Source organism: Maylandia zebra, linkage group LG4, assembly GCF_041146795.1.
Source record: "Maylandia zebra isolate NMK-2024a linkage group LG4, Mzebra_GT3a, whole genome shotgun sequence".
In the NCBI taxonomy this organism is placed as follows: Eukaryota; Metazoa; Chordata; class Actinopteri; order Cichliformes; family Cichlidae; genus Maylandia; species Maylandia zebra.
In genome coordinates this window covers 11,208,318-11,226,940 of record NC_135170.1, presented here as the reverse complement: position 1 = coordinate 11,226,940, position 18,623 = coordinate 11,208,318, and the positions used below count along the sequence as shown (strand labels likewise).

The following is an 18,623-nucleotide window of genomic DNA, read 5'->3' as shown; positions in this document are numbered from 1 at the left end:
CGATTACAAAAAATCCAAATCAGTAATCAGTTTAGTTGAATTTTAAATTGTTTTTATAAGAACTTAATAAACTAAATGTTTTATAATAGCTATGTTTGTATTCCGTTTTTGTCTTTTTGTTTGCAGCTGAAAAGGTTAATTTCCAGAGTGCTTAAGGGTACACTTCGTTTTTGCGAACTCAAACCATATGTTTGAACTGGTCCACCAGCTGGCTAATGGATTGTCCTAATTGTGGCCCACTGTTTGACGTCATGCCCCAACACTCCAAACTAAAACAACAACACGAGTCTGTGTGTGTCTCATGTATAATTCATGTTGCTCTCCGCACTTTTCTGCTCTCTTTGTTTTACCTCAGGCTGACTTTGCTGTTGAAGCCTTGGCTAAGGCGACGTATGAGCGGCTGTTCCGCTGGCTGGTCCATCGCATCAACAAGGCGCTGGATAGGACCAAACGGCAGGGGGCGTCCTTCATTGGCATCCTGGACATTGCTGGCTTTGAGATCTTTGAGGTGCTCGTGGTGCTTTTAATAGTGACAGATGCTTTTCTACAACATACAAAGTGACGTCTGGCAGATGTAGTTTTGTTCCCTTGTAAGAGTATAAAAACAGACAGGACAGATGATCCAGCGAAAGGATAAATCACATGTAAAAAAAATATGCCAAAGATTTCCTTCTGCTATTCACTTTCCTACCAGCTGAACTCATTTGAGCAGCTGTGCATCAACTACACCAACGAGAAGCTGCAGCAGCTCTTCAACCACACCATGTTCATCCTGGAGCAAGAGGAGTACCAGAGGGAGGGCATCGAGTGGAGCTTCATCGACTTCGGCCTTGACCTGCAGCCCTGCATCGACCTCATCGAGAGACCGGTCAGTGTGCTTGTGTGCATGTATGACAGTGTGTATACGTGTCTGCTTTTAAATACACGGTTATTCGCTAAATATATCTCCTCAGAATAACCCCCCTGGCATTCTCGCCCTGCTGGATGAGGAGTGCTGGTTTCCCAAGGCCACTGACAAGACGTTTGTAGACAAAGTGCTGCAGGAGCTGGGCACACATAGCAAGTTTCAGAAGCCACGTCAACTCAAAGACAAAGCTGACTTCTGCATCATCCACTATGCAGGAAGGGTACGTATATCAGGCTTGGAAGACAAAAATCAAAACGAAAGCAATTATCTTTGTTTCCTTTATAGCTTTAAATCTTTCTGGGAGCTCTGTGCATTCCTTGTCCAACGACTTTGCTGCTTTTCTCTGTGGCACAGACTTGTGGTTGCGTAGTTTAACCAGGTCATTGCATTAAAACAATAGCGCTGTTGTTGTGCTGCTGCCGCTGCTGCTGGAACCCCACATCTGGTTCACATTGGTGTGAGATTGAGTGCCTGATGCCTTGCGGTTGCATAACTGAGATGTGAACTTTCACCTTTGTGTGGTATTCTGCCATCTGTACGGAAAAAATGATCCTCCGCGGCATTCCAAAGGGGGCGCTTGACATCTGATATCACAGCTACCCTGATGTGTTGAATACTATTTACCTGCTTCTTTTTCTGAATTGCACATATTTTTACAAGCTCATTGAAGACCACCAGTCAGTTTAACATTAGTCCGTATGAGAAACGGGTGATTCAGATAAATATTTCACATCCAGCTCACAAAACTGGATCCAACACTAAATCTGAACTTGGGCAAACAAATCCTCTGTGACAGAGTGATACCGAAGAGGAAAATAAGTACAAACATAGCAAGTTTGCTTTTCCTGGACTTTGATTAAACCCATATGCGGCTCTTACATTCTTCATGTTAGGTTGCCGGGCGTGTAATTTGCTTGTTATGTTCCACTCTCGTCCAGCACTGTTCGTAGTATGTCACATTTCTGAAAAACACATACAGGTCATTATCCTGTTTCAGACACTTAATCCAACCCAACTGTGCCGCCGCGATTCTTCACTGTGCTGCCAGTCAAATATAATATCCAACTGTGAATCTCATCATATACAGTATTATATCAGTTTGTGGTTTGAAATAGACTCACACAGCACATCTGGTGCTGCCTGTAAGTTAAAACAACTGCTGCGTGGTATCTGGAAACAGCGCCAGACCTAGCTGTCACTTAAGACAGGTGAAGCAACAGAGCAGAGGCAGTTAATCAGAGCCTGAAAACCATTCCTCTGAGAGTGGATTTTTCACACATGTTCTTTTTATTATTTATACAGTTACACTGGGGTATAAGATAAAAGACAGGAAAGAGAATGAATGGCCTAGAGCCAAATTTGCATAAATAAAGCCTGATTTGATGCTGTTTTTCCTGTGTGGGTTTTAGGTGGAGGTCACAGCCCTCATGGTGTTCTCATCTTTGATTTTTGTTTTTTGCACATATAAAAACACATGAAAGCATTTTTTGTGCTTAAACAATGGCGATCACTGTTTTTGCTTAGGTGGACTATAAAGCTGATGAATGGCTTATGAAGAACATGGATCCTCTGAATGACAATGTAGCCACGCTGTTGCACCAATCAACTGACAAGTTTGTGGCCGAGCTCTGGAAAGATGGTAAGTCATTTAGAAGTTTGTAGTGGCCTGAAAAAGCCCACTGAGTCTTCACCTGTGTGTATTTATATGTATTTTCCTGCTCTCTGCACCATTTCAGACTGACATTACACACCACAAGTTCCAATGTGACATGCTATAACTGAGTGAATGTCATATTTCATGGAGGGAAGTATACTTCCTCTCCTCTCACACTTTCTCTCAGAGCTAGAGGTGTGTTTTATGGTTTTACTAATGAGGGGAAAGGCTTTGCCAGCAGAAACATTAAGGGTAAGTGAGTTAAACCACAGCCCACTCCGTTCAGTCGAATGAGCTGAATGACATTTGGTGCTAAAACTGCCAATTATACCAGTAAACACCTTATTAGTTTTTCAGGTGCTAACTGTGGCCCTTAACATTGTTGTTCTGATTTTGTGGAATTAACAATCTGATTAATGAGAAGCTTAATAACATGGTAATAACACTGATATTTACTCTTCTGTCTTCTTTAATAACAGCTAATCAGTGTTGTGAAAGTGTGCGTGCGTGCGTGCGTGCGTGCGTGCGTGCGTGCGTGCGTGCGTGCGTGCGTTGCATCCTTGCTGTCTTTCTTTTTCTCTCTTACTGTCCTGTCTTCTGTCTGTGTCTCTGTTGCTGTAGACATTCAGACGTTTCAGAGAGCCTCTTTCTATGACAATGTGTCTGGGCTCCATGAAGCTCCAGGTGAATGATAGTAACACTTAACCTTTGTAAACCACTGGCTGCTTCTCCTGCTCTGCACTGGCGGTCTCATTGGTTTCCTGTCCTGTCATGACTGCACCGTGCATCTGTCCAAAAAGTTCTCCTCCAGCTTTGCATGGCTTTAAAACCTCTCATACGTATTTCTATTGGTGCTGGTGGTTTACTGCCACTCTTAATACATCTATTGTTTGTGAAGTCTTCTTTTACAAATTGTGAAAATCTTAAACACTAAATCGGAGTGTGCCTGATCAGGGGGATGCATTTTAAAGTTGATTCAGGCTCTAGTGTACAAATGAAGGATTTAAAAAAAAAAAAAGCTCACTGAATTAATGGGCTGCATATTCAGAATCAGGGTCAACAATTCAAAAGGAAAAACAACTACATCCTGTCAATCCTTATTACTCATAGGAGGCTGTGATTAACAATCTACTGTTTAACAAAAAGTGTTTAGTTTACTTAGACATTAAGCAAATATGATGAAAACTAACAAGAAATAGCTCTTCAACATGAGGGTTTTATTATTATTTTTTTGAAATAGCACAGAAAGAGAAAACGCCAAACCCAACGACCCCCTTTGAGTAAGCACTCGGCGACAGTGGGAGGGGTAAACTAACTTTTAACAGGAAGAAACTTCCAGCAGAACCAGGCTCAGGGAGGGGCAGCGATTTGCTGTGACCACTTGGGGGTGACGAAGAAAGTGAGAAAAGGATTAATAATAACTAATGATTAAATGCAGAGAGAGGTAAAAAAGAAACAGCCACAAGTAAGCCAGCATCCTGAGAACAAAGTGATGTTTTATAAAAATTCATGAATTTGTGGCGAAATCTTTTTTTGTTTCATTTTGTTTGTTTACATTTTGAATATGATTTCTAGCACTGATAATTCCTCTGGTGATGTTTATACCACAGTTTGTAAACATGTGAATAAAGATGTTTAAATGGGGTCTGTTTCTGAAGTTTTATGCAACCTTTGGTGATCATGTGCACATAGTGCCTAATCTAAAAGCGGAGTGAAGAACAGAAACTGCTAGTAAGTAACTACAGATGTAAGAAAATGTTTCTTAAAAATCTGCTTTGCAAATGTCTTATGCAGAAGGAAGTGTGTGTGGGATTCATCCAGCAGAAATATTGTGTAGCATTTATGAGCACCTTGATCTTTTTGTTTATTATATGGAATTTCCCTTTCTTAGATGACATCAGCGTGCCACCACATATTAAAATTTTGGTTTACTAAACCACCGAGCTACACCCAGAGCAAGAAATGTGATTGCATATTGATTTATTTTGGCCAAATTTACAGAAAAAATTTGCAGAAAATTATAAAAGACATTCATATCCAGATCTTACCCGACAGAAAAAAAGGAATAGCGATCCTAGTTTTTCTTATTCTCTACCACACCCCCATTTTTTAGCTATATTTTCATGTGTGTACGGCGTTTAGAAGATCATCTGAAAAACATTACTCCTGCTTTGTGGACTCAAATCCATTAGATTAAAAGCTTTAAAAGCATTTAAGAGTAAAAGACAATTAAGTAGTGTGCTAACTGAGATGGTCATCGCTCACAGCTGGTCTGGTAACAGTGTTGTCTGTCTTCATGCTGTACTATAAAAATAGAAAAGAGCAAACCCAGCTGAGTTTAACACGTCAGCCATTATTGGCAGCGTCTCATGATAAACATTCACATTAGATTTAAAATACACATCAAAGAAAAATTGCCGGCTTTTCTCTTTTCTTTTCATGTAAATAGCAGATCATATCAATCATATCTGCATCTGTGGTTTCCTCCTTTAATCTAGTTATCTGTAATCCTCTTTAACTAATTTTTCTTTACCAGTTGACCGGATAGTGGGACTGGACCAGGTTGCGGGCATGAATGAGACAGCGTTTGGTGCTGCCTACAAGACCAAGAAGGGCATGTTTCGCACCGTGGGGCAGCTGTACAAGGAGCAACTGTCTAAGCTCATGGCCACACTGAGGAACACCAACCCCAACTTTGTCCGCTGCATCATCCCCAACCATGAAAAAAGGGTGAGTCTTAAAATCTAACCATCAGCAAAATGTCCTGCTTCAGCGTAGATTCTGAGTTCGTCACTACAAACAAATGTGCAAATTCTGTGGGAATTTTAAATGCCTTCACTTATTTATGCTTGCACTGAGATGGGAAACATTTGCACTGATCGTCGTGAGTACAGGCAAGAAGCACTGATGTCTTTGGCTGAGAGGATGACACGTGCAGTGTCATGGAAACAGATCTCATTAAACCCTTTTTTTTTTTTTTTTTTAAAGGGCTATTTATACAGAAGCTTTACATAATGTTTTTCATGGTCTCATGTTTTTTTGTTGATCTCATTATTTTTCCTCTTCCTGCTTTGCCAGGCTGGTAAACTGGACCCCCACCTGGTTCTGGACCAGCTGAGGTGTAATGGTGTGCTTGAGGGGATCCGTATCTGCAGACAGGGCTTCCCCAACCGCATCGTCTTCCAGGAGTTTAGACAAAGGTCATTTTTAATCTATGTCTCAGTTTGTCACCTTAATGTTTTCCTACTAAGGTTTGGAATAAGCTAAATGTATTTATTACTTTGGGGAAAAAACGTGTAAGGCTCTTTTCGGAATTAAACTTGTCATATATGAATCCATCCATCTGTGCATTTTCTTAAACGCTAATCCAGTTCAAGGTTTTGGGGGTGCTGGAGTCTATCCCAGCTGTCACTGGGTCAGAGGTGGGGTACACGCTGAACTGGTTGCCATTCTGTCACAGGGTTAATACAGAGAGACAGACAGCTATAAAAAGTGTGATTTACATGTTAAAATACACACTCACTGGACATTTTATTAGGTACAGCTTGTTAGTAATGAGCGGGAGCACCTTTTGTCTTCAGAACAGCCTTAATTCTTCATCAAGGTGCTGGAAACATCTGTATTGACGTGATAGTATCGCACAGCTGCAGATTTGTCGGCTGCACATCCATGACATGCATCTTCAGTTCCACCACATCCAAAAGATGCTCTACTGGACTGAGATCTGGTGACTGTGGAGGCCTCTGCTCAAATAAGTCACGTTATTCTTGGGCTGATTAAATATTTGTATTAACGAGAAGTTGAACAGATGTAACTAAAAAAAGGGATTCATGTGTGCAGCTTCTACCTGACGGGAAACAAAGGACTCGGTCCTGTCTTTCATTCTGTTTTATATAATATTAGCAAGGACATTTTGTCACTCAGTGATGGTGCTTGTTTCTTTCTGCTTTTTAACAAGGTATGAGATCCTCACTCCTAACGCCATTCCCAAGGGCTTCATGGATGGCAAGCAGGCCTGTGAGAGAATGGTAAGGACCCGTCCAAACTCCGGTGATTTATCTTTACATGGAGGAGTCTAAGAAGTAAAGGTCACCTTGTTATTAAAATGATTATAAATAAATTATGAATAGACAACAGTATTATTTCCGTTTCAACCACATCTTCACCTCATCTCCCTCTAAATGATAGATTCAAGCCCTAGAGCTGGATGGCAACCTTTTCCGAATTGGCCAGAGTAAGATCTTCTTCAGGGCCGGAGTCCTCGCCCACTTAGAGGAAGAGAGGGACCTGAAAATCACGGACATCATCATTTACTTCCAGGCTGTTTGTCGAGGATATCTGGCACGCAAGTAAGTATAAACAGAGTTGTTTCTATATATTTGATCACAAAAATCTCACTGTTGTCTCTCTTTTCTTCTCTGTTTGCTTCAGGGCCTTCGCTAAGAAACAACAGCAGCTCAGTGCGCTAAAGGTTCTCCAGAGAAACTGTGCCGCTTACTTAAAGCTGCGTCACTGGCAGTGGTGGAGACTCTTCACTAAGGTGTGTAACTCTCATTTCTCGGTGCTGATAATTATTAAGAGTTTGTAGTAGTCAGTGTTGTGCAAAAGCAGAGTCCCTCTGGTTTTGCTGCTACTGTTCATTTGTACCCACAGGTGAAGCCCCTGCTGCAGGTGACCAGGCAGGAAGAAGAGTTGCAGGCTAAGGATGAAGAGCTGGTCAAAGTGAAGGAGAAGCAGATGAAGGTGGAGGGAGAACTGGTGGAGATGGAGAGAAAACATCAGCAGGTTGGTTACAACTACAGCAATAACATCAAATGTTCGCTTTAATGTTGAACTCTCTGAGGTGCACAATCGACACAGTAACATTATCGATGTGTAGCTAATGGAAGAGAAGAACATCTTAGCCGAGCAGCTGCAAGCGGAGACAGAGCTGTTCGCAGAGGCCGAGGAGATGAGAGCTCGTCTTGCTTCCAAAAAACAAGAGCTGGAGGAGATCCTCCACGACCTGGAGTCCAGGCTGGAGGAAGAAGAAGAGCGGAGCCAAGAGCTGCAGAACGAGAAGAAAAAGATGCAGTCCCATATCCAGGTATCAGGGCATTAATGCTGGGAGAAATAGATTCTTTGTCTCTCAATTACTTATGTAACAGCTGGGAATGTTAAAAAAACAAGTATATTTTAAAATATAACTGACTTACTCAGTGCAAAATATGTTTGCTCATTATGTTTGTTGCTGTGCGTAGGACCTGGAAGAACAGTTGGATGAGGAGGAGGCTGCCAGGCAGAAGCTGCAGCTGGAGAAAGTGACGACTGAAGCTAAAATGAAGAAATACGAAGAGGACATTTTGCTGCTGGAGGACCAGAACTCCAAGTTCCTCAAGGTGAGAGGAAGATGCCTCTAAAAGGGTGGACGCATTCATGTTTGAGTTGGGAAGTTAGCTGTGCATTAAGGGGTCTGTCTCTTTTCATGTTTAGGAAAAGAAGCTGCTTGAGGACAGAATCAATGAGGTGACCTCGATGCTAGCTGAAGAGGAAGAGAAGGCCAAGAACCTGGGCAAGGTCAAAAACAAGCAGGAAATGATGATGGTCGACCTGGAGGGTAAACAAGTATAAAATAGCATACGGAGAATAGTAAACTATCGCTTCTACAGCACAGTTGTTAAAAGAACTGTCTTATATTAAACTGATGTTTTATTGTGTTTTATAATCAGAGAGGCTGAAAAAAGAGGAGAAGACCCGACAGGAGCTAGAGAAGGCTAAGAGGAAGCTGGATGGGGAGACGTCCGACTTTCAGGACCAGATATCAGAGCTTCAGTCCCAGATAGAAGAACTTAAAATGCAGCTGAGCAAGAAAGACGACGAGCAGCAGATGATGCAGGCGAGGTAGGAGATGGTAGCCCGACTACGGAGGAGAATGAGTCCTGATCAGTTCAACAGACTGAGCTAAATATGGGCTTCAGAGTCATAGAAATTCTAAAGTGATTAGAGCAGGAGTGAGATAAGTGTTGCATAGCATTACGAAGCAGTCAGCGCACTGGAAACATTCACACTAGCCATTTTATATGGAGCGTTTTATTAGACTTGCAGGCCGGTTGTACAACAGTGCTCATATTGTTAGAGTTCACTTTTTGTTGTTCTGCTTGGTGACCCGGCGCCGGCTGATATTTACTACGTGACTCTCACGGCACTGGAATGTGTTTGGAGTGTGCGATTGTTATTTGTGAGGCATTATTGATCATTTATAAGTGTGAGATCATACTACATTCATACATTTCTTTTAATTAGAATCAACAGTGATCCTGCCTCTGCTGCCACCCACTGGACCAGTGGTTTCATTACATGCACGGCATTTTTAGAGAAGCAAATCTGAACAAGCACTGGCACTTATTGAGTTCGTGGCTCAAGAGTTGGGAGTTCGCCTTGTAATCGTAAGGTTGCCGGTTCGAGCCCCGGCTTGGACAGTCTCGGTCGTTGTGTCCTTGGGCAAGACACTTCACCCGTTGCCTACTGGTGGTGGTCAGAGGGCCCGGTGGCGCCAGTGTCCGGCAGCCTCGCCTCTGTCAGTGCGCCCCAGGGTGGCTGTGGCTACAATGTAGCTTGCCATCACCTGTGTGTGAATGTGTGTGTGAATGGGTGGATGACTGGATGTGTAAAGTGCTTTGGGGTCCTTAGGGACTAGTAAAGCGCTATATAAATACAGGCCATTTACCATTTACTTTTATTCAAGTCTAAACCGTCTTACATTCAACCAATGGTTTTTCTGTTTTATAATTAGACGGGCTGAAGGAAGAAGAGAGGAAATGACTGAAAAAGTTTCTAGTGCTTATTTTTAGTGGAACATTGAGGTTGTCCTATATCTCCAGAGGCATTGTGTTTTTTTTATTATAGCCACTTTTATACTTTGATTTCAGGAGCGAGGAAGAAGTCAGCCATAAGAACAATGCTCTGAAGCAGATTCGGGAGCTGCAGGCGCAGCTGTCTGAGCTGCAGGAGGACCTCGAGTCCGAAAAACAGGCCAGGAACAAGGCTGAGAAACTCAAGAGGGACTTGAGTGAAGAGCTTGAGGCCTTGAAGACTGAACTGGAGGACACCCTCGACACAACTGCAGCCCAGCAGGAGCTTAGGTACTGTATGCTACATTTCTCATCCATATTTTAAAGAGTGGTGCATTTAGGAGAGCTTGTTATGTTCTCTGTAGGACCAAGCGTGAACAGGAGGTTGCAGAGCTGAAGAAAGCCATTGAGGAGGAGACTAAAAACCACGAGGCTCAGATCCAGGAGATGCGACAGAGGCATGCCACAGCCCTAGAAGAGCTGTCCGAACAGCTCGAACAGGCAAAGAGGGTAACTGACCTTTTTCCAATCAGCAGATTCACAAGTTACTATAGGTGCTACTCTGTCATTTATACTACTAATGTTTATTATGGATTATACGTAGTTCAAGGCTAACCTGGAAAAGACCAAACAGAGCCAAGAGACTGCCAACAAGGAGTTGGCCAGCGAGGTCAAGAGCCTGCAGCAGGCAAAGCAAGAGTCCGAACACAAGAGGAAGAAGCTGGAGGCTCAGCTGCAAGAATTCATGGCCAGGGTCACTGAAGGAGAGAGGGCTAAGGGAGAACTGGCTGAGCGCTCACACAAACTGCAGGTGAGGTGGTGTTGGGTGGTGGTGAAACTGGTTTAAGGTACCAGAGCAGAGGAAAAACACATTTTTATTAAATGTGCTAGCTTATCAAAAATATCTGGATTCTTCTAGAAGTAAAATCCTCTTGTTCGTGTACATAAGCTTAAAGTAAATGAACTGGTTCTTCTTTAGTGCTTTCTATCTATCATTCACCCTCCGAAGGATACTTTGGCATATAGACTCGAGTAGCCAGGGATCGAACCACCAACCTTTTTTAACCTTTTTCATTGTAGTGTAACTTCATTTTTTTCACTGTTCAGTTGTATTTCTTTGTGTGACTCTTTATCTTTTCTCTTGACGATAAGTCGACGTTGTAAGAATTCTTTTGTAGCTGTTTAGTCTTTACTTTGGACAACAGCTGCTTCATTTAATGAGTTTATAGTACATACTGACTGCTAAAGGACAGATTCTTGAAAAACTGTAAATATAAGCTCGCAGAGATTTTGTTTCGCCACTTGTCATTTTTGTATTCAAATCTGTTGGACCAAAGCAGATAATCTGGTTTAAAATCTTCACACAGACTGAGCTGGACAATGTGTCTACCATGCTGGAAGATGCAGAGAGGAAGGGGATCAAGTTGGCCAAAGATGTCGCTGGGCTAGAGAGTCAACTGCAAGACACACAGGTAGCGTAAAGTTAACTGTGATATTAAAGGGAACCTCCTATGCTCATTTCCAGCTCAGTATTTCTATTCTTATTCTATTTCTATTCTTATTCAAGTACAAAATGTTTCTTTGTCTTATACTGGGCCTTGGTGCACACCCTTATAACTTTTCCAGTGCCCATTTCCAGTCTCTATTACTGGAGAGTGTATATAAGATAAGATAAGATAAGATAACCTTTATTAGTCCCACACGTGGGAAATTTGTTTTGTCACAGCAGGAAGTGGACAGTGCAAAAGTTATGAGGCAAAAATTAGAATACAATAAGAATAAATACAGTACACAACTGTACAGAATAGAATAAAATACTATATACAGTAGAATAAAATAAATATACAATAAGATAAAAATAGAATACAAATACAAATACTATATACAACTGAGTAAAAATACAACGATGACAGAAAGGATTATTGAACTTAGTATTATTGCATATGTATGGATGTGTGTGCTTGATCAGTTAAAGTCTTTATTATGGAGTCTGACAGCAGTGGGGAGGAAAGACCTGCGAAATCTCTCCGTCCCACACCATATACATGCTGTAACGGGTCCTCTTTTAGCCTCAAAATCATTTAAGTGAAACTGTTCTTTTAAAATAACTGTATCCATATTCATTGTTATTAGGAGCTACTCCAGGAGGAGACCCGCCAGAAACTAAACCTCAGCAGTCGAATTCGCCAGCTGGAAGAGGAGAAAAACACTCTGCAGGAGCAGCAGGAGGAGGATGAGGAGGCACGCAAGAATCTGGAGAAACAGATGTTTACCTTACAGGCTCAGGTAGGACATGATTTCTGCTGTAGGAAACAAAGTTTAAGTAATGTGACTGTCCTTTAAAGTTTCTTTTCTGTGGTGCAGCTGTCAGAGAGCAAGAAGAAGCTTGAAGACGATGTTGGAACAATTGAAGGTCTGGAGGAGACGAAGAAGAAGCTGCAGAAGGACCTGGAACTGGCCAACCAGCGTCTGGAGGAGAAGACGATCGCTTTTGAAAAAATGGAGAAGACCAAGACTCGTCTGCAGCAGGAGCTAGATGATCTAACTGTGGACTTGGACCACCAGAGACAGATCGTCTCCAACCTGGAGAAGAAACAGAAGAAGTTTGACCAGGTGAGAACATGTCAGTGGATGCATTTCAGGTCAAGTTTGTTGTACATACAATTTTTTGTTTTAAGCTAAGACTATAGAGAGCAACTCTGTTCTCTTGATAGATGCTGGCTGAGGAGAAGAGCATCTCTGCTCGTTATGCTGAGGAGCGTGACCGTGCTGAAGCTGAGGCCAGAGAGAAGGAGACCAAAGCTTTGTCCATGGCCAGAGCCTTGGACGAGGCACTGGAAGCCAAAGAGGAGCTAGAGAGGATTAACAAGCAGCTCCGCGCTGAAATGGAGGATCTGATGAGCTCGAAGGACGACGTGGGCAAGAATGTGAGCGGCACAGTGTTTTAGAAGGGGACCTTTGAAGTTTGTATCCAAGTGTTTCTTCTTCTTTTTTTCATTCACTCCTCTTTTTCATATCTCACACACACATATCAGGTCCATGAGCTGGAGAAGTCGAAGCGCACGCTGGAGCAGCAGCTGGAGGAGATGAAGACTCAGCTGGAGGAGCTGGAGGACGAGCTGCAGGCCACAGAGGACGCCAAGCTGCGCCTGGAGGTCAACATGCAGGCCATGAAGGCCCAGTATGAGAGAGACCTGCAGGGCCGGGACGACCAGAACGATGAGAAGAAGAGAGCACTGGTCAAGCAGGTGGAAATTAAATCTAATTATGTTGCATTGGTTCATTCCCCATAATTTCCACACTGATGACTTGTGATGTCTCCTTCCAGGTGCGAGAGATGGAGGCGGAGTTGGAGGATGAGAGGAAGCAGAGAGCTTTGGCTGTGGCTGCTAGAAAGAAGCTGGAGATGGACCTGAAGGATATAGAGGGTCACATAGAAGGAGCCAACAAGGCTCGAGACGAAGCCATCAAACAGCTGCGCAAGTTACAGGTGCAGATTTTATTCACGTGTTTGCATCAGCCGAATTTTTTTACTTTATTCTCCAGTAATGCCTTGTTGTTGCTTCCTTCAGGCCCAAATGAAAGACTACCAGAGGGAGCTGGAAGACACTCGAGCTTCCAGAGACGATATTTTTGCCCTATCCAAGGAAAACGAGAAGAAGCTCAAGAGCCTGGAGGCAGAGATTGTACAGCTACACGAGGTCAGGACAGTCTGAAGCTCAGACGTTTTGTGATGTTTGTTGCTATGCAGGGTGTCGGTAATTCACAGTTAACAGCAGTTTATACATTCAAGAGTCCCTCTTAATGTTCGATGAAGTGCTGATCAATGTTCCCTCTAAGCTGCACACGTGCGCAATTGCGCACTGCTGGCACGGTCTCTGCGCACAGAAAATCTTCGTTGCGCACAAAAAAAAGGTAACCTGAATTGAAATTAAAATTAAAATTTTAACAATTCTGTTTTGCAGTGTTAGTCAGTAAGTGACTGGCTGCTCCCGTATGGGATTAGAACGATGCCACCTTATCCCATAGTCCAGCCAATAATGCGATTCACATTCGTATATACGCAGCTAATCAATGTCGCTGACAGGCTATGACAGCGTCCTTATGTGCCGACACCGGTGTTTTAGCTAGCAAAGCGGTGTAGCTGATGTGGCGTGAAACCACGTTAATGACAACGTGTACAACCATTGGAGATGTGAGCAGGACAGACGGAACAACTAACGGAAAAAGTGTGGACTTTATACCAGTTTTTAAATTGTGTTGATTGGCCACGTAAAACCAGAGTTATGATAAAAATATCTGCAATGTTTGGTTTTCTTCCTGAATACTATCGTTGTTTATATTTACTGCGGGAAGAAACGTTCTATAAGAAAAAACGCTCGAAAGCACTCTCTGCCTGTGAGCAAAAACAAAACCAAAAAAACCCCACCCTTTCCTATTGGTCGAAAAATTCCATGTCGACCAATCAAAAAATGATATGGCAAGTTGTTAAGAAACGGGGGGAAGTTTTAGGAGTGACGGCGGTGTTTTGAGATGTAAGAGATTTGCACCATAGCGCAAATCTTATGTAGTTAGTGTGTAGTGTAGTAAATAGTCTTGTTGTGTGTGTCAGAACAATGAGGCGACTGCTGAGTGTTACAGGTGTTACAGCAGTGATGCATCTCCTGTTGTCAGGCTTGCAGGTATCAGGCTGTTGTTCTCCTTTATGTGGACAGAAATTATTTTTTGGAGTGGCACAAATAATTTGTATGGAATCAAATTTGATGCAGAACAGCTGATTGTGCTGTAAATAGTTTGAAATGTTTATTAAAAAAACACCTTGGCTGCATTTAAAAAAAAAAAATAGCTGCAAAAAACTTTGTTGTTTGCCAAACTGAGGTACTTTTTTGAAGAAGTAACTATATAATTAATTGCCCAACATTGGTCATTATATACTGTATTTTGCAGACAGAGTTACAGGACTCTCTCCCAGACCACAGACTCATAATACAAGTCAGAGCTTTATAAAAAAGAAAAAAGAAGAAAGTTGTGTTTTCAAAATTTGAGTTCAAGTTATTTTTACTTCCAATAGTGTTACCATACTACACAGGTCAATGACTACATTTTTGTTTTACATTTTCATTGTAAGTGGGCTAAAGCAGTTAATTAAAAGTAGTCTAACATACATGTAAATGCTGTAATTTGATTATCTTAATAAACCATGTAACTTGGATGGATTCAATGCTGGCGTGACCACAGTGCACACGTCTGATGTCACTCACAGTGGTCCAAGGGATCGCTCAGGGAGTTTGTGTGTTCGCTCAGACACATGGAAAATTAGAGGGAACATTGGTGCTGATAGATTTTTTTTTTTTTTCTGCCCTGCAGGACTTAGCAGCGTCTGAGAGGGGACGACGCCACGCGGAGCAGGAGCGCGATGAGCTGCAAGATGAAATCTCAAACAGCACCTCTGGGAAGTAAGTTCACCTGCTCTAGGAAATGACATTACGAGAAAAGTGCAAAAGTCAAAACAAATGACTCTCAAAAACCAAACCAATAATTTACAGAAAAACTAAAATGACCCTGACAGTCGTATTTCGGCTGCTCTGTTCATCGAGGACATCTTATTTTTCTCGTTGTGTCAGGACTGCTCTGATGGATGAGAAGAGAAGGCTGGAGGCTCGCATCGCCCAGCTGGAGGAGGAGCTGGAAGAGGAGCAGGGCAACATGGAGCTACTCAATGACCGCTTCAGAAAGACAACCATGCAGGTTTGATTTCATACCGCAATGTCAGTATGAGCGTATTCAGTGTCTTTAATCATCCGAGTCTTCATTGGACTAAAACATTTACTGAGCTCCAAGAAGCTGTAAGAATGTAAGAAAGATGGATGGGCCCTTGTTTCATTTCAGAGGTGTATCAGTTTGTCTTGAGTTGACTGCAGCTTTTTAAGGAAATGTAAAAAGCCAACAAATCCATGTGAAACCAAATATCAACTGATGTCATCTCCAAATGAAAATATCTGGGGGGGGTTTTGTCAACCTCAGTCTGGCAGCACTGATGAGGAGGGCAGGTTTTTACCCATCTCGGCTATCGGAGAGGAACCATAACCTGTGTCGTGCACCATCCCTGTCCACTTGGATTCTCTCTGTTTCTCCGTGACAATTTTTTTTTTTTACTCCACCTTTCTCGCCCTCCATCAGGTGGACACTCTGACTACAGAGCTGAGCGCAGAGCGCAGCACAGCCCAGAAAAGCGAAAATGCTCGCCAGCAACTGGAGCGTCAAAACAAGGAGCTGCGGGCCAAGCTGGGCGAGCTGGAGGGTTCTGTGAAGAACAGGTTCAAGGCCTCCATCACTGCCCTGGAGGCCAAAATAGCACAGCTGGAGGAACAGCTGGAGCAGGAGGCAAGGTAGGAATTTACTACACCGCTCTTCGTGCTCTAGCTAATGAACAAAACCAGTCAAAAAACTTTAAACGTGGAACATCTTCTCCACTCAAGGGAGCGAGCGGCAGCCAACAAGATCGTCAGAAGGACCGAGAAGAAGCTAAAAGAAGTCTGCATGCAAGTGGAGGATGAGCGTCGCCATACCGACCAGTTTAAAGAGCAAGTATGTCTACTGCTGCTGTAAATAAGCTGCATTTATCACTCACTGCGCGTGTTCTCAGCTTCAGCTTAACAACAGCTCTATGTCTCGCGTCTCCGTGTGTGTGAAGGTGGAAAAGGCCAACTCCCGTATGAAGCAGCTGAAGCGGCAGCTGGAGGAGGCTGAAGAGGAGGCCACGAGGGCCAACGCTTCACGTAGGAAGCTGCAGAGAGAACTGGATGACGCCACCGAGGCCAGCGAGGGCCTGAGCCGTGAGGTCCACACTCTCAAGAACCGCCTCAGGTGAGGAGGGAGAAAGTGGCTGCAGTCACAGGATCCTCATTTACTTGATCTTTTTTTTTAAAGTGACATTCCTACTTTAACCATTTGTCGCTAACAGCAGCAGACATTTTCCATTTTAATTTGTGTCTTCCTGTTTTTTACCTCCTCTCTGCTCCTCTCCCTCTTACAGGCGTGGTGGCCCCATCACCTTCTCCTCCAGTCGCTCAGGCAGACGTCCGCTGCAGGTCGAGGGAACTTCTTCTTTGGACCTCCTGTCCGACGATGAGCTGGAAAACAAGATCACTGACAACAATGCCAATGAGACCCCAGCGCCACAAACAGAGTAGAAGAAAAGCCTTTACCCTCCCTCAGTCAGCCCTAACAGACACAGCGGGACTCTCACAGCTTAAACAGGGACCCTCTTCTGGCCACTTTAGCACATGAAGTCCAAAACATCCCCAGTTTGACTAGATTTCCCTCTTCAAACCACAGGCAGCATGACCTAAGCCATCCTGACTTTCCTTTTCAACCTTAGCAGACACCAGCAGTTGGACCCCCAATGCTCTCACCACCGCCCCACTAAAGACTGTAAGAAACGCCTTACTACTCCAGCTCTGTGCTCAGCTCCTCTAGTTGATTTTCTTCTGCTGGACCACCGTTTAGCTCACAGGTGTCGAACTCCAGGCCCCGAGGGCCAGTGTCCTGCAGGTTTTAGATGTTTCCTTGATCCAACACAGCTGGTTTAAATGGCTAAATTACCTCCTCAACATGTCCTGAAGTTCTCCAGAGGCCTGGTAATGAACTGATCACTTGATTCAGGTGTGTTGACCCAGGATGAGATCTAAAACCTGCAGGACACCGACCCTCAAGGCCTGGAGTTCGACACCCCTGCTCAAAATGCTTCCAAATGCTAAAACGATAGCACTGCAATATTTGAAAGGAGCGCATCATAATGAAAACAGATGCTATTTTTTTTCACCGATCTACAATACATGCACCATGTGACTCAGTTTAGTTATATTAGTTATGAACTGGAACTGATATTGTTTGCTTTTCCAGTCCTATGCTAGGATTGCTTGCTTGCGTATGAGTATAAAATGTGAGTGTAAGCTGCTTCTTGCATTGGTTTCTCTTACGTTCGACAGTAGGTCAGTGTTGACTTGTAATTATTTGGCGTGAGCGCTAAATCGCACTCATGTCCTCTCGCTTCATTCTTCTTCTTCTGTGCCTTTTTTCGCTCTCTTTAAACTCTAAACCCATTTATGCCACATATACTGTTCATATATTGAAACATGCTTAATTTCATGAAGGTATTTTCATAAAGCAAAAATCATAAATTTACATTTGTAACAGATTATATTAGTGGAAACCTGATTTACTTTGGCGTGTATGTCCTCCTGCAGCGTGTATGTTGCCACGATGATTGATATGTCAGCCGTGTGGGGTTCTTTGTAGATGGGTGCTATGACTTTTCTTATCAGTAACTTTTATACTTTTTGAGTTATTAAGAGTTAAAAACAATCCAATAGACATCAACTGTATTTATATCTCTGCTATTGTATACGAGACAAACTCCATTCATATTTCAAAATGCTCAGTATTGCACATTGCTCAACTGTACCTTTGCTCATGACACGTACAGTTTATGAGTCTTTAGAAGTTCTATAATGCATTAAAGTCTATGGAGCCCAATACTCTCCTGGTTTCCTCAGCAGTCACTGATGTTTTTGTCTATTTTTTGTCTTTTGACTAAAGAGCATTTAGCTGAACTCAAAGATGAGATGCTACAGATGTCTTCTTCACTGCCAGAGGCATCAAACTTCTATTAGTTTGGGAGTCACACATAGCCCAGGAAAATAACTGCATAATAACTAATAACACATCCATGTTTTTATCTTACAGCTAATATAAAAACAAGAAGATTTACTTTCATGAACGATCTGTTTAAAGATCGGATGATAAACAGCTTTAGATGTCTCAAGAAAAGAAAAATGATGTGTCCGTTTTTCACCCTCCACTCATTGCTGTTAAGAACCTTGCCAGTGTTTCCTCAGTTTAACCAATTTACTTGTGTTTGGGGTGAGAACCTGTGAGGGTTGAGTGTTACAAAATACAGTCATGAACCAGTTCAAAGGTCAGATAAAAAGGGTGAATGCCAACGGAGATAACAGAGTTAACAGAACCAAAATGTATCTACGTTTTTAAGAAAAAGAAAGAAGAACATCGTGTGGTGAGTTTGTGAATGCTAGTTTGTAGTGACGGATCCTTAAAAAAAGAAAATCTAAACCAGAACAAACCCATACACACCTGCCTGCTGGGATCTTTTAACACAAAACCAGAAAGACAAAGAAGGTAAAGTATGATGAATGTCCTCAGAAAGCCAAAA

The 18,623-nt window shown here is 42.7% G+C and overlaps 1 protein-coding gene across 3 annotated transcripts in view; it reads left to right on the top strand.

Annotated features, from left to right (window-relative positions):
* Positions 1 to 17,955, top strand: part of LOC101471213 (myosin-10) — a 67,520-nt gene extending 49,565 nt beyond the window's left edge. For all 3 annotated transcript variants that reach the window (XM_004563009.6, XM_004563008.6, XM_012922345.5), the window contains 30 exons: positions 356 to 508; positions 695 to 868; positions 954 to 1,127; positions 2,432 to 2,546; positions 5,098 to 5,291; positions 5,640 to 5,761; positions 6,520 to 6,589; positions 6,750 to 6,910; positions 6,993 to 7,101; positions 7,215 to 7,346; positions 7,441 to 7,647; positions 7,802 to 7,939; positions 8,034 to 8,157; positions 8,270 to 8,441; positions 9,470 to 9,682; positions 9,757 to 9,901; positions 9,996 to 10,202; positions 10,759 to 10,863; positions 11,525 to 11,677; positions 11,756 to 12,004; positions 12,106 to 12,318; positions 12,427 to 12,639; positions 12,720 to 12,881; positions 12,964 to 13,092; positions 14,759 to 14,847; positions 15,016 to 15,139; positions 15,572 to 15,780; positions 15,871 to 15,979; positions 16,086 to 16,258; positions 16,428 to 17,955. In XM_004563009.6, coding sequence (XP_004563066.1) covers positions 356 to 508; positions 695 to 868; positions 954 to 1,127; positions 2,432 to 2,546; positions 5,098 to 5,291; positions 5,640 to 5,761; positions 6,520 to 6,589; positions 6,750 to 6,910; positions 6,993 to 7,101; positions 7,215 to 7,346; positions 7,441 to 7,647; positions 7,802 to 7,939; positions 8,034 to 8,157; positions 8,270 to 8,441; positions 9,470 to 9,682; positions 9,757 to 9,901; positions 9,996 to 10,202; positions 10,759 to 10,863; positions 11,525 to 11,677; positions 11,756 to 12,004; positions 12,106 to 12,318; positions 12,427 to 12,639; positions 12,720 to 12,881; positions 12,964 to 13,092; positions 14,759 to 14,847; positions 15,016 to 15,139; positions 15,572 to 15,780; positions 15,871 to 15,979; positions 16,086 to 16,258; positions 16,428 to 16,584 — 4,695 coding nt within the window. In that variant the 3' untranslated portion in view covers positions 16,585 to 17,955. The remainder of the gene's footprint in view (positions 1 to 355; positions 509 to 694; positions 869 to 953; positions 1,128 to 2,431; positions 2,547 to 5,097; positions 5,292 to 5,639; positions 5,762 to 6,519; positions 6,590 to 6,749; positions 6,911 to 6,992; positions 7,102 to 7,214; positions 7,347 to 7,440; positions 7,648 to 7,801; positions 7,940 to 8,033; positions 8,158 to 8,269; positions 8,442 to 9,469; positions 9,683 to 9,756; positions 9,902 to 9,995; positions 10,203 to 10,758; positions 10,864 to 11,524; positions 11,678 to 11,755; positions 12,005 to 12,105; positions 12,319 to 12,426; positions 12,640 to 12,719; positions 12,882 to 12,963; positions 13,093 to 14,758; positions 14,848 to 15,015; positions 15,140 to 15,571; positions 15,781 to 15,870; positions 15,980 to 16,085; positions 16,259 to 16,427) is intronic.
* The last annotated feature ends 668 nt before the right edge of the window (positions 17,956 to 18,623 follow it).